The sequence below is a fragment of the Bidens hawaiensis genome, unplaced genomic scaffold, assembly GCF_021521415.1.
Source record: "Bidens hawaiensis isolate Kalapana, Puna unplaced genomic scaffold, B.hawaiensis_p1.1 tig00016463_1, whole genome shotgun sequence".
Lineage (NCBI taxonomy): Eukaryota > Viridiplantae > Streptophyta > Magnoliopsida > Asterales > Asteraceae > Bidens > Bidens hawaiensis.
This window is the reverse complement of record NW_027492511.1, coordinates 82,696-97,846: the sequence shown is the minus strand read 5'-3', so window position 1 is coordinate 97,846 and position 15,151 is coordinate 82,696. Positions and strand designations below refer to the sequence as shown.

General features: G+C 38.1%; 1 protein-coding gene across 1 annotated transcript; it reads right to left on the bottom strand.

The window, feature by feature from the left end:
* Positions 1–6,447: 6,447 nt before the first annotated feature.
* LOC143551580 (laccase-14-like) lies at positions 6,448–8,882 on the bottom strand. Its single transcript, XM_077041978.1, has 6 exons — positions 8,781–8,882; positions 8,532–8,683; positions 8,186–8,430; positions 7,966–8,094; positions 6,938–7,885; positions 6,448–6,852 (listed from the first exon to the last, which is right to left on the bottom strand). Exons 1-6 carry the CDS (start codon positions 8,880–8,882, stop codon positions 6,722–6,724), a joined length of 1,707 nt encoding a protein of 568 aa, XP_076898093.1. The 3' UTR covers positions 6,448–6,721.
* Between the last annotated feature and the right edge of the window lie 6,269 nt (positions 8,883–15,151).

The window sequence follows — 15,151 nt, the reverse complement described above, 5'->3', positions numbered from 1 at the left end:
ACATTTATCTTCAAAATTGAAATTTTTCAAGGGAACGCCCAGCACAAGCCCATTCTTGACAATGTGGTTCATCTTCCGAAGATGAATGTGTCCCATTCTCCTATGCCACAATTCGGACTCTGTTTCACTCGCTTTTGTCAAAAGGCATGACTCTACCGTGGCCATTTCAGTTGATCTCATATCCATAATGTACGTATTCCTATCACGAGGAGCCTTCATCAAAATCCACTCCTCTGGTATCTGAAAACCCGGTTTCAGCACGATCGCCTCGTTCTTTGTAAAATGAACGGTGTACTCCTTATCACAAATCTGCGACACACTCAGCAGATTGTGCTTCAATTCTTCTACAAAGTTGACATTCTCCAACGTCATCTTTCCGTTCGACACCGTTCCCTTTCCAGTAATAATGCCTCCACTTTCTCCGGCAAAACTTACTTTCCCTCCTTGAACAGGTTTCAAATCGTGTAACAAATATTTGTTACCCGTCATGTGCCGGGAACAGCCGCTATCCACAACCCAAAGATTATTGGCAACCCTGTTCAACTGTTCCTGCACAACAAAGCAAAAGATTAGAATTTAGGGACCCAAGACCAATTGGTCTTGGATCTAAGCATTCCAAACTTTGGCTTTCCAAAGTTAGCTCTTTGATAAATCCTGTCAGTCCTACTAGGATACCTCCTTGTAGATTGATTATGAGACCTTCCAAACCTTAGTGAATTGGAAAAATTACAGCTTGTGGTTTGGTTATTAGAAGAGTAAAACTGAAATTTATTTCTATGAAAACCTGAATTAGTTACATTTTTGAATTTTGAATGGTTTTCATTTTTAGCAGTATAATAATTACCATTAAGCTTATGCTCAGTTTTAGTAGGCCTTACACCTCTGAATCGCTGTTTCAGAGGGCAATCTGCAACAAGGTGCCCTAATTGATTACATCTAAAACAACACCTATGCTTAACCTTTTTATCAACTGGTGTTTTAGATGTCGAGGCTATATTACCGCCCGTTTGTCTCACATATGGTGGGACGTACGGATTTAGTGGAGTACTTGTTTTATCTTTTTCTTCACTCTTGGGTAACACAACCTCCTCTTTTGCCTTACCAGACTCGGATGACTTATCCGAATCTGACGAGACTGGACTTTGATCAGAAATTTCAACACTTGAAACAGACGAACTTGTTTCACCTTCACTAACATTTGGTTTTTTAACAGTTACTTTAATTGGCACTGTCTGAGCAACCTCAAAATCAATAGATTTCTGAACACTAGGGTTAAAAGTGTAATTGTGATTGTACGGTGGTGGAACCTCATGATAACCGATTCCTCCTCTCTTGGTAGAGGAACCTTGATCACTAACAAGGTGATCAAGAATAGCAGAGGAATTTCTGAACTGCTCCAGTTTTCGATTCAGTTCCACCACTTTCACCTGGTGGTCAGCAATCTGTTTTTCTCTCTCAGCAATTAGTTTGGTCTTTTCTTCCAAAACCTCATAACTTAAATCAATCACTTCAATTTTTTCAGCAAGTTTAGTTTTTAAACTTTTAACATCTTTTTCACAAGCTTTTATTTTAATTTTATAATTATTTTCTCTTGATTTAGTAAAGTGATGATCTTCTTTTAAGGTTTTAAATTCAGCATCCAACCTAACATACTGATCTGTAATAGTTGCTAATTGCTCAGACAAGTTCTCACATTTTGAACAAGTAGTTTTAGAGCATACCTCGGAGAGCTTGTCATTAACGTCTGCCATAAGAGCCTTTTCTTCTCCGGCAGCCTTCTCATTTTCTTCTGTTTCGACCTTTGCCAAATTTGCCTGCTCGAAAGATTCTTTAGAAAGCAGGATCTAGTTATATTCACCATCTCCTCTGGAAATCATGGCACTGTAATCTCTTCTTCCCTCATTATGCGGTGTAGACTTTCCTTGACTTCGTTCTACACGCTCATTCCTACATTCTTTTGCGAAGTGACTGTTTTGTTGACAATTGTAGCACCTTACCTTTGACTTGTCGAACCCTGGTCTTCCTCCGACAAAATTTCTACCGGTCTTATTCATAAACCTCTTCACCCTCCTTACAATCATGGCCATCTGCCATTGTAGATCCATTTCTTCCATATCGTCAGCATCAATCTGATCGTAATCTTCATCCAACATAGCTGGATCAACAATCTTCCCTTGAATATAGTTCTCATAGGAAGCAATGAAAGAAGCATAGAGGCCAAACTGCTCTTCAGCAGACTTGACACTCATAGGCATCTTGGAGTAGTTGTTGCTGGGAGCACTTGAAGAGCAACTACTCTTGCTTGCCTGGGGTTGAGAACCACTAGATCCAGCTGCTACATAGCAAACATCCCCATTTGTGTTAACTGACACATGCCCCTCATGTGATGAGTTGGGGCCCGACTCTCCCTTCGAGTAGTAAGCAGCCGATTCAGTCTTTGAGCCTGAGCTAGTGTTGACTTTAGCTCCATACATACTTGGATCTTGAACCTGATCCATAGATGTCTCCTTTCTTACCATGTTAAGCTCAAAGGTCCTGAGCTTGTTGACTGTCGTTTCGAGATCATAAGTGGGAAAGTCCTTGTCTTCCCTCATCAGCACAGTGTACATCTCCCATTTTGGTGGGAGAGCATCCAGAAGCTTCTCAACTATCTCTTATTCTCTGTAAGAAATGGAATAGTTGCTCAGTTCAGTCATCAGATGATAATATCGAGTGATGATATCATCTAATGATTCATTCTTCAAATACTTGAAGACTGAGAACTGGGTCTTGAGCAGTTTTATTTTTGAAGCCCGGATTCCTACATTTCCTTCAAATCTGTTCTCAAGGGCTTCCCAAAGCTCCCTTGCTGAAGTGTACTTCCTAAAAGTATGAAGGATCTCCTGTGGAAGAGCCATGGTAATAGCAGCATGAGCCTTGCTCTCAGCCTCATACATCTTCTTCTCTTCTTCTTCCATTTTACTATACTTCTTGATTTGGTCACGACCTTCATACTCCATAATTGGTGGAATATAACCATCCTGGATGCATACCCACATCTTCGCATCCTGGTATTTGACGTACTGTATGAACCGATCCTTCCATGCAACGAAATCGGTTCCCTTCAGCAATCTTGGGGCCTTGGTAGCCGACCCTGCTTCAACTTCCATCTTCACTAACTCAGAGATGTTGATCGACGACATCTTTTCCGAAAAGTAAGAAACCTGAAAAGTTAATTTTTTTTTTTTTTTTTTAAAGTATTGTAGGCGAAGTTACGGATAACTTCGCTTGAAGTAGGCGAAGTTGTAGAGAACTTCGCTGAAGAACTTCGCTGATAACTCTGCTGATTAACTTCGCTGATTCTTAACTTCGCTTAAGGTAAGCGAACTTAGGAATGAGGCGAAGTTGTAGATAACTTCGCTGATACAGGCGAACTTGAGAAGGTAGGCGAAGTTGTGGATAACTTCGCTTAACCTTATATCTTCGCCGAAACCCTACATACAGTGACGGTAACTTCGCCTGATGAACACGGACGTTTTTGAAGATCTGGAATCTGGATTTAACAAGGTTTTTGATGGTGCAAAGGCTTGAATACTGTGGTAGTAGGTAAGATTGACTTAGAAACACGAAAACACGTCCCGCGAATAGTCGAAACGGGACAAAATCTATACCCGCGTGAATATCCCGAACCTCACAATCGAGCAAATGCTCTGATACCAATTGTAGGTTCCCTGGACGGATCGCACGAGATATCGCGGTCTACTCAGGTGCGGAATCCCTACGTAGATCGTTACGAGTATAGAACACAAACACACGAATACACGAAACACGTTATATATTATAACCGAACTCACGTGATGCAAATATCACTGTTACAAAACACACGTTCAACTACACGAACAACCTAGACGAACAACTGATTAACTGATTTTCCAACTCTTGATTAACCTAAACCAAGCCGTAGGCTTGAGTATAAATATACGACAACTTCGCCTGACATGGCGAAGTTGTCCATAACTTCGCTTGTTCAACAAGTTCGCCTAGGCGAACTTGTTGACAACTTCGCTTTAAACAAAAACATAAATAACAATACAGACTCGATTACAGACACTAGACTATGAACTACTGACATTCATGCACCAACAATTGATATTTGTTTATAATCTATGATTGTTTGTCGCCCGTTATGTGTGGGACGTAGTAATTTCCCAAGTAACTAAAAGTATATAATAAGCATGCATGGTATTTATTCAACCCAAATCTTTTTACGCATGTGCATGCAGTCTAAGATGTTATTAAATGACAATTATGTTTAAATAAATGCTAAGAATTTGTACGGATATTGACCTGAAAGTGCTGGTTGTCACAAAAAACGTTCACGTCATAACAAATACAGTTAGAGCGATCATGTTGATAAGATTTGAAAGTATTTGAACAAAACTTTCATGAATACTAAAGAAGATTCACAATAGTGTAACATATATCTAGGAGACATCTTTAGAAAATTTTATGAAAACATTCTTTAATAGGATAAACAACAATCTACTTCAGAGTTTGAACTAAAATTTCATAATTGTGGAAGATGATTCGGAATAAAGTCAAAATTAGAAAACATGAAGAAACAATTAGAATTTTGATTGCTAAAAGCTATGGTTCCGATACTGTATTTTGGAGGACACCTTCAATACAAACGATGTTGTCTATCTCCTTTAAGGTTAGCAGACATGCAGAACTCAAAAAGAGCGTATGTTTCACTACGGTTCATATATTCCCTTTTTTCCTAACAGGTTTGAGTAATCAAGTCCAGCTCACATACCTACTGAGACACACCTGGTAGGCGAGAAATAAAGCATTGCATTATATGCATGTGAAATTGCAACTAAAATATAACAAGCATTGTAGTTGTTTACCATTTGGTACGGCATAAAGCACCTTGAGCTTCAAAAGTCCTAGCTATATCCCACAAGTAGGTCCCTAATGGCATAGGGGTTTTGTTTATAGAACAAATATGCCTTAGGTAACTAACATCACAAAGAAGTCTGACATGAGATTGAATTCCTAATTAGCATTCTTTATAAAGTTCCACAGCTTCACGTAAAGACATTTCCTGTTATAAATATGTTGTTAAAGTGAGCACTATCATACCAGTAGTTCGCCTAAATTGCATGACTCCAATTAAATCATAATCACATTTCACATCTTTATAATTACTAATAGTGCAACAAAAATGCATATAACATACAAAAATACTCTCTTTATTACACAACTATTGCCCCAACATTCATCACACCAACTCATTAGTAACATATGTTAAACTCAACTTCTAGTAAGTATCGATACCTATCGGTACCTTAAAGTTAACTTCTATAAGGTGTCACTTTCCTAACTGAAAACACAGACTACTAGAAAATCTCTCAGAGTTATTTGGAGGAGAAATAGAGATTCAATCAAAACTGTTCATACTAGCCCTGTAATCATAATTGCTGGTCAAAGTAACTTGTTTAAACAACTAACAAGTTCTAATACTAACTAATTATTTACTTAACACATAAACAACACACTTTATGGATGGGTCCGCCAAGGAGTCAATGCAACAGTCAACCCGGTCAACCTTAGCATTTATATCAACACAAACAAATCAAACCAATAGATACACCATAAAAATGTGCTTGCATTAAATTTATTTTAAAATTTTGTTGTTATAGAGATATCCTCCGAATGGATTAAAACACAATATGCCAAGCCCCATCCATTTTAATTCAATCTTGGCGCGCAAGACCCAAGTTAAAGGCAGCCATTTAGAGTTTAGCTCACCACACTCCTATAAATATAAGTCTTCTTCTCAACATATCGGAGATTATTACATCTTATCCAAACTCTATCTAAGTTACCAACTCTTATACATGTTTGTGGTAAAAATTATGGATCTGACGTGAGTGTGAAAGGGTGGTCAAGAGAAAACTAGCTTAACATGGAATGTTTTACGAACAATTGACACCGATCGGGAAGATAAAATATTCTCCATCATGTTGAGAACGAGACTTCTATTTTTAAGAGTATGGTGGGTTAAACCCTAAAGGGCCACTTTTAACTTGGGCGTTGTTTAACTTAGGCCTTGCCAAAATTGGATTGAAATGGATCGGGCTTGACATATTGTGCTTTGGTCCATTCGGGAAGTTATCTCTATAATGAAGAAGCAATTCCGATTCACGTCTGGATTAGTGAAAAAGCCCTCCAATATAGAAGAATAATATGACCGCATCTCGTCTTCTTCGTCTTGCACCAGATCTACTAAACACGAACTGCCATACCTTAGTTGTATTTGTTATATATATTTTCTTATAATCAATCAATTCAAGATATAGTATTATTTGATATTTCATGTCCTCAAATTAGTTTAGTCGGCTCCACATTGCTTGCTAGCTAGTATAGTAAAGGTAGAGGAAATAAAATTAAAGTGGTAATACATACGCACACCAAAGTCATCCATTACAACTATATACGAATCTAAAACTTTGAGGAAACTAATTAGTAGCTTTCTTTATTCATGTTTATTGTAGGTACACACAACAACAGGTTACATTTAAACAGCCAACTTACAGCTTTCAAAAAGGAAATAAAGGAATTAAACCAATGACATAAGAGTCTAAAAAACAATAAAAGAAATTAGAGAAAATACAGAAAGGTTTTAGGCATAAATAGAATTACTTATGACAAATAAATATGATGAATAGATCCTCTTTTAACACTTTGGCATATCTGATGGCGGAGGCAAGATTCTTTCGTCTACCCCTTTTCCATTTCTTACAATGAATATCATCTCCATCCCCCAACTTACATGGCGCTCGAAGTGACAATGCATAAACCATACTCCTGGAAAATGAAGTGTATATATTAGATAATTAAAATATTAACAAATGTAGAGATTAATTACGTGCATGGAAATGGGCTTAATTACCAGGGTTATTTGCTCTAAATCTGATGGCTGTCCAACCATTTTGAGGAACCGCAATAGTCTGTTGAAGTGGAGGGTCAACAAGATTATAGTTCAGAGGATCCCGTTGTCGATCGAAATTTCCAAATCCGGATCCCACAACATAGAAACTGTATCCATGCAAATGCATGGGATGATCTACCCCTGAAACCACGTTTGTTCCTTGGAAAACAAGCTCCACCGCGTCATTATATTTCAGGACTTTAACCTCAGTCCCATTCGTCGGAGTTTGTAGCGAGATATTCAGATTATCTTGTGTGTAGTTGAAGACGAAAGGGGGGTTATCAGGAAAGTCGTCACCATAAACACCATTCACTCCGCGGTAGTAAGCTCCAAGAATGGAAGTCCCTGGAACGTCAAATGTAATATTGTTTATGCTTGCGGCAAACCTGTTACCCCTCGGTCCCAAACACGTAGTGTTACTAGCACAAGGCAATGCGTTAATAGAGAGTGTGTATAGTAACTTCCTTGTAATTTTCATTGGCACGTCGATCGGATGATCCCTGCTTGCCAAACTTCGTAAACTGCTAGTGAAGTTAGCAGATGCATTTCGGTTATTAAAAGCAGGAAGAAGAGGGAAAATAGGTGAGGGTGAGGGGGTGTATTTTCCATTGTACTCGATGATGGCTGTGGTGGTGGTGTTATCAAAGACACTGCGAGGATTGCTGTTATAGAACTTTGCGGCCATATAGTAGCGATTGCGAGGCTGGTTTGCTACTAGCAAGACGTCTATGGTTTGTCCGGGTGATATTGCCACATAGCTGGCTTTCAGTGGCTTTGTGTAGGCACCATCAGTTCCTACGACGGTGAGCTGGTGGTCCGCAATTGCAAAGAACATGATGTTGTTCATGGCCGCGTTTACCATTCGAAGCAGGTAAGTCTTTCCTTTGTCCACATTTACTTTTGTTGTTTCTGGAGACATTATATAGGATCCGTTAGTATATATATTTTTAGTTAACTATATATAACATGTTTAGTCGATATATATCTACCTGGACGAGAGCAATTGTAGAAATCACCGGGCTGACCATTAATTGTTAGAGCATCAGAGGGAGCTGGATCACCTCCATTACGCATGAAGTCTTCCATAACCGTCTGTATATCATTCTTCCACCAGTCACCTGAATTGTTTTGAATATATATAATTAGAACAAAGTTTATGAAGTTATTCATGATGTGGAAATTAGCAGGGAAAGCTGGTTAATTAAAGACCTAAGATGACCGGAACCTCGGCATGAGGTTTTGGAAATGGAAAACTTGTTCCAATCTTGGGAGAGACGACTAGTAAACCATGCACGGTGGCTCGAGACCAGTCGCTGTGTGCATGCCACCATAATGTGCCTTCCTCATCGGAGAGGATAACCTTCTGGCTGAATCGAGTGCCAGGTTGGATTGGGCATTGAGTGATAAACTCAGGCCCGTCCGACCATGGATATCGCGGTAGTTTCACTCCGTGCCTACAATTGCACCACTTATCATGCTATTAACGAATCATTTCAAAGGAGACCACCCTTTATAACATATATAGTAACTGAGGTCATAAACATATATTATTTACCAGTGAATTGTTATATTCTGGGATGCTTTGTTGATAACATCCACAATAACGGTGTCTCCTCTTCGAGCAGAGATTGTTGGACCAGGGTACTGCCCATTAACTGTCAAGATGTTCTTGCTGCTGCATAGCCTTGTGTACTTGGTTTCTTGAATCTGCAAAAAGAAAGGACATGTATATATTGATCGAACTCAAGAAATACATTCAAATTTCTTAATACGAGTACTAATTATTACAGAATTGAAACCATACCACAAAGTTGTATCGAACCAGCGCTGCTTGTGATTGCCACAAATTACCAAGAAGCACAAAGAGCCCCAAAACAAGAACATGAATGTTCATGTCGGCCTTCATATGTACGTATTTGATGAAACTTAATAATTAAGACGTGCTTAGTAATTAGTTATGTGTTTTATTTAGTATGTTCTTGAAGAGATGGGTTGCATACGATATTTATGGCAGCTTGTTAAAAAGGTGGCTGCTGGTGGGTTGGTACTTGGTCGTCTAAATCGTCCTAGAATAGAAACAAACTCGTTTTGTTTACTGTACGTGTTAACGTGCATGCAAATCGATTTGGACCCAGTACCAAGTATTCAATATATATTCCAACTTTTTCCTTGACCTTTCTCTCAAGTTCAGTCTTTTGAAAATTCTATTTCACTGTCTATAATATTCTTTTTAATTTCATCAGATAATTATCCTTTATAAAAAATATGGATGGCCCTCTATTGGGTCAATGTTAGGTGCGAGTTCCTAAAATTAAATAACATATTCCAATGGTGATCCTTTATTAGATTATCCTTCATATTTATTTTTTAAAAATAAATTATGGCTGTGAAACGATTTACTACTGTAATTCCATAACTAAGGTAGCGTTTGGTACGTAAGAATGACAGTAGAAATGGAATGATTCATTACGTATGAATGAAAAAAGTGGTGTTTGGTTGCTCAATGAATTGAATCATCCATTATACATGGAATCCCATCCATCAAATCCATTCCTTCCCACCCCCCTTCTTTTTTGGCATTCCATTCCTCCTTCACCCTACTCTCTCAACAACACCATCACCTAACAACCACCACCACCACCACTACCATCGGCACCACCACCAACTCCGACGACACCACCACCGCTGCCACCACCATCGCCACCGCCACCACCATTTTCGTCGTCGAAGCTACCACCGTCGCCATTGTAGGGTTTTTTTTTTTTTGGGTTTAAAAAGTATTCACTTTTTTGAGATAGAAGTGTTTTTATTATTTCTATTTCATTTCGACAATTTTTTTAGATACCAAACAATAAAAATTAATAATTGATTTCATTCTCATATGTTAACCAAACAAGGAAAATGAATGGCAATGATACATTTCATTCCTTCTCTCATTCCATTCCTCCTTCATTCCATTACCTCCAACCAAACATACCCTAATTTTTAATTGATCAATCGATTCTATGGATTTTTTATTGCGTTAATTTGTAGGTGAAATGATGGACATCAAAAGTTATTTGGTGTTGTCAGATCTTTCCTGATGATTTGAAGGTTTTGTCTGAGATTCACCATTTGAAATGGTGGAACCTATAAATCTATCATTTGAAATGACATATCTTGAATAAATACTCGTCAGTACGTACGTTTCAGATATGATTACATCTTCTTTTTTTATTTGGGATAAGTTACTTCAAATGAAGGATTACACCTTGTCTTTGTGGCTTCCGCCATTTCAAATAACGGATCTCAAACAAAACTTCCATGTCACCAAATAGATCTGACAGCTTCATAACAACTTTCTAGATCCGTTATTTTAAATGACGAATAACCTGTAAACACAAAAAAATATTTTCTCTCTCTTATAAACCATTTACCCACTTAGATGATGATGTTTTAGCGTCCTCGTTTTTTTAATTGGGTTAATACCTTGACTAGAGTTGGACCCAGTACCATGTTATGTTTTGCAAATTCTTACTTTTCTATTTTGACCTTCTTATTATATTATGTTAGATACATATCCAATTCCAGATATAGGGTCCTTCGGTACAATGGTCCTTTGTCTATTTCTTACTAACAAATCTTTTATATCTTATTCGGTCAATATTGTTAAAGCATCCACTAAAATTTCTAATTTCTTGAACAGCTAATTTAAATTTTACGGTTATTGATCTTTCATTTTTGTTGAAACTAATTCCGTCTTATTAACAACGCTAGAGTTCTTTTGTTAATTGTAAAGAGATATTTTTAGGTAGCGTTTGGTATACAGAAATGAAGGGCGGAATGGAATGACCTACTACGAGAGAATGGAGAAAAGTGTGTTTAGTTGACCAAATGAATGAAATGACTCATTACTTAGTCCATTCCATTCCCTCTAAAATACTTCAATTTCATTCCATCCATACCCCATGTTTTTTTTCATTCAATTCCCTCTTTCATCCTAGATCACCTCCACCACCCTCCCACCACCACCACCACCACCGCTGCCACCACTAACCACCATTGCCATCCACCGCCACCGTTACCGCCACCGTTACCGCCACCACCCAGTGCCAGCCACCCACCACCGTCGACCGCTCGCCACCACCATCAACCGTCTCCCCCACCCCTCAACATCAACACCCGCTGCCCACCACCGCTACTGCTACCACCACATCCACCGTTACCCGCCACCACACACTCCCAATACCACCACCCACCTCCAACCACCATTATCTCTCGTCGCCCACCACCACCTGCCACCACCAACCACCATCACAGCCCACCAATGCCACGACCACCACTTACCTCCCACCACCACCGTCACTCACTACCATTTTAATTTTAATTTTTCTTTCTTTCCTACCTACCAAATAACGCAAAGTGATCATACATTTCATTTTCATATAGTAACCAAACATCTCATTAGAATGGTAATAACCTATTTTATTCCTTGGTCCATTCCATTACCACGTTCATTCCATTACGCCGTCTATTCTATTACCTCATACCAAACAGACCATTAGCCTTTTCACCTTTTCAAATGTAACATCCTAAACCCCCGTTTAAGTAAGATTATAAATTTTAGAAATCTTTAAAATAATAATGGTAGTGATATAATTGTCTTGTGTAAAAATAACATTTTACAAGCTTAAATTTAACTTGGGCATTATTATAAAATATAGTGGGCTGTGTTTGACTTAGTCAAGAGTGACCACTTATTAAGATTAGTCCAGCAAAAAAGAAAAATAGAGTGTGTGTGTGTGTTCATTTGGGCGACAGGAAGAAGGGAGAGAAAGGGGAGAGCAAAACCCAAATCCTCCCTTTTAAATCTCCATTTGTGCTAGTGATCATCTAGGCTTCAAAACCCATCATAGGCACCATCTATTCTCTTGTAATTTCTCCATCTTGTAAGCTCCATGGCTGAGCTTGCAACCCTTTGAATGGGTGTAAGGCTCCGAACCCCGGGAAACCCCACAGTTGGTAATCATACAAAACACTTGATAAATTAAATAAACTTAAAAACAATTCTTCGCATTAAAATAGCATTACAGAGTATAATTTAGCGGAAAACGTAAATAGATGAATTTCAAGTTCCCAAAATCAAAATTAATTATAACTTTTAAAAGTTGAAATAAAAGGTTTGTAAGTAATTCTTCATTCCAGTATGCCCTTCACCGTCCAAGTAGCTCCGTGCACGTCCAAGCGATAAGGCATCCTTTTCCTAACCTGAAACTCACACTAACATGCACACAAAGTCAGCTTAAGCTGAGTGAGTTCAAGTTTTAAATAAGTAGCAACAGTTTTAATAATCATTCCAACGGTTTTAAAACGATAAACGGAAGTACATCGGTTAGGTCACCACATTCAAATAAATAATCATCCTTACGTATGAGCATCTCTATACGTACATTCCTATATATATATCACTATATATATATATATATATATATATATATCATTCAATAATAACATTCAGGGCCGAGAAAACGTACAACCCAAACACGTAACATTCATCGCATGCAAACACAAAGTAAGCATACGCAACATTTAGTAGTCGAGACGACTACAAACATTCAGGGCCAAGAAAACGTACAACCCAAACACGTAACATTCGGCGCGTGCAAACACAAGGTAGGCATACGCAACATTCAGTAGTCGAGACGACTACAACATTCGCCAAATAATGGCCATTCTAAATATATATAAATATACATATACATACACATTCCATAACATTCAAAGGCCTACCGATACTAGCAAGCCTATGTAAAACCATTCAAAACATTTCATCAAGTAAGAAAAACACTTAGGTGTGCATGCTAGCCCAAAACTTAAAAAGAGTTAAACGGGGCATCGAGAACTCACCTAAAATCAATCGAACACTTGCAACGAGCTAGGAAAATCCCTAAGTGCACAATCACAAGCAAAGGCCTGTAAATTATACACAACACGTTACTAAACTAGACTGTAAGAACACTCTTGCCTAATGGGCCGTTCAAGCCTAACACTTTGGCCCAAGGCCCAACAACTTGGCCCAAGGCCCAACACTTGGCCCAAGGCCCAACAACTGTCCCAAGGCCCAACAACTGTCCCAAGGCCCAACGACTTGGCCCAAGGCCCAACAACTTGGCCTAAGGCCCGACGAAAATCAATTCGGGTCGAATGCGCGTGTAATAAACCTTAAAACCATTTGTTAAACGAATCAGCCCCGAATGGACCAAATTCCATTTTAAATCTTTTCATTCGTCAAGATTATGTCACCCGAGTTGATAGGGTTGACGGTTACTTTTTACAACTCTTACTTTACCGTGTAAAAGAAAATTCGCGCACCGCCGACTCTATTGACGAAGCACTAACCACAACAGCCCCGAGCATCAAAAAATAATTTTTCAACAGCCCTTAAACTCCCCTAGGGCCATGCAAACTGATTCGGTTGGTCATCCAACCGATTAACGCATCGAACTCAACAATTCTAGACAACCGAACATAACAATCAAACTACAACTAGTTGATCAACTTAACGAACACCTAAGATCATGATATTTAAGTATGATATACGGGACATACCTAGGAAGATTGTGGTGCAAAAACTCACTTCAAACAGCCCCGACAAGAACACAATTGAACATCCACCGGTTAAGCCTAAAACGAACTTATCGATCAATAACGAGTAAAACATGTAGATTTTAGCATGCGAAGATGCATTTAATTACATAGGATAACCTTTTATTTCAAATTTTTACCAGACTTTAATAAATGTCTTAGGTTTATAAAAATATTTTTATTATATTTTTCTTTTGGACACGAAAATTATAAAAATTCCTTCAACACAGCAAGGTACGCGCAGCTATTTCAGTGCGCAACAAAATGGTTTTATTTTTATAAAATTCATTACCGAACCAAATTAAACGATTCCAATTGGGTTTGGTTCCTAACTCAAAATACTAACTTCCAGAAGTGGAACCAACCAATTTGGACATGTCGAAAAAAGGTTATGACGTCGAGAAGACAGACCAGAATCCGTCATCCCGCATCAGCTTTGACACTCGATTTTATAAATTCATAAAAACCATTCAAATCTCGTCCAAAAATTACGTATTATACCTTTCTGGAAACTAGACTCAAGGTAGAACATCATGGAATCAAGAATCGATCAAAAACAGTGGATTATCATCGCGTTACAGAGCCTACAATAAACGTATACGAATCTGTCAGCAAACTGATATCATCAAAACTCAACCTTAACGACCAATAAGCGCGTTAATATGATCAATTAAGGTGTAAAAGACATGGGGAATCATAAAACCGACCTTGAATTGAAGTTTTCACGGCGGAAACATGGCGGGGCAGAAGAAAAACGAGCAGGGGGGGTCTTGAGGTCCGATCGGCAGCTAGAAGGGTTAGGGGTTAGGGTTTATTTGTTTTATGATATAATAAAAATAGTTACATCCAAGTCCCTCCAAATTGAAGTGTAAGGCAAAATGGAAGGAAAAGTTAAGTTCTTTAACGTACCGGGATAACGTAAAGGCTTCCGAGACACGTCAGATAAATCCCGAGAATTATACATACTCTACAAGCTTTAATTCTTGGAACCGGAATTAACGGGCGTTACAATGGGTTTTGGGGATTTGACTCAAAACTAAGTGAAATATGATACATGTTAGTTTGCAAATAGCTTAGATGATGATTGCATGTGGTTGATTGATGCTAGATTGTTTGTAGATTAATGTTTCTAGTAACTTAATTTTTAGTGCTCATTAGTAAAAATAGGGGGTTTTATAAATTGATGTTTTATGTGGATTCGGATAAGATAAACAAGTAGAAATCTAGTAGAACTAAAGAAAATGTCTTTTTGTGAATTTAATTTGTAAAATTAGAGTTGTTTTATAAACTCTTTTTCATACTAAAACAAAAGTTGCAAGCTTGATGAAAGGTGGACTGTAAGTTTACGGATATGTGTTGGCTTTAGCCAAAGTCAAAGTTGCTAATTGGAGTAAATAATATGACGAACCGAAATTTGATGCATCTTTTATGATTGTAAAATACAAGGTGCATAATGGTATGAAAAATGATGAACTAATAATCTAAACGGTAAATGTTTAGGTAACCAAGCCATTAAGATTGAAGATTATCGAGCGGGATCTTCTTCGTCTA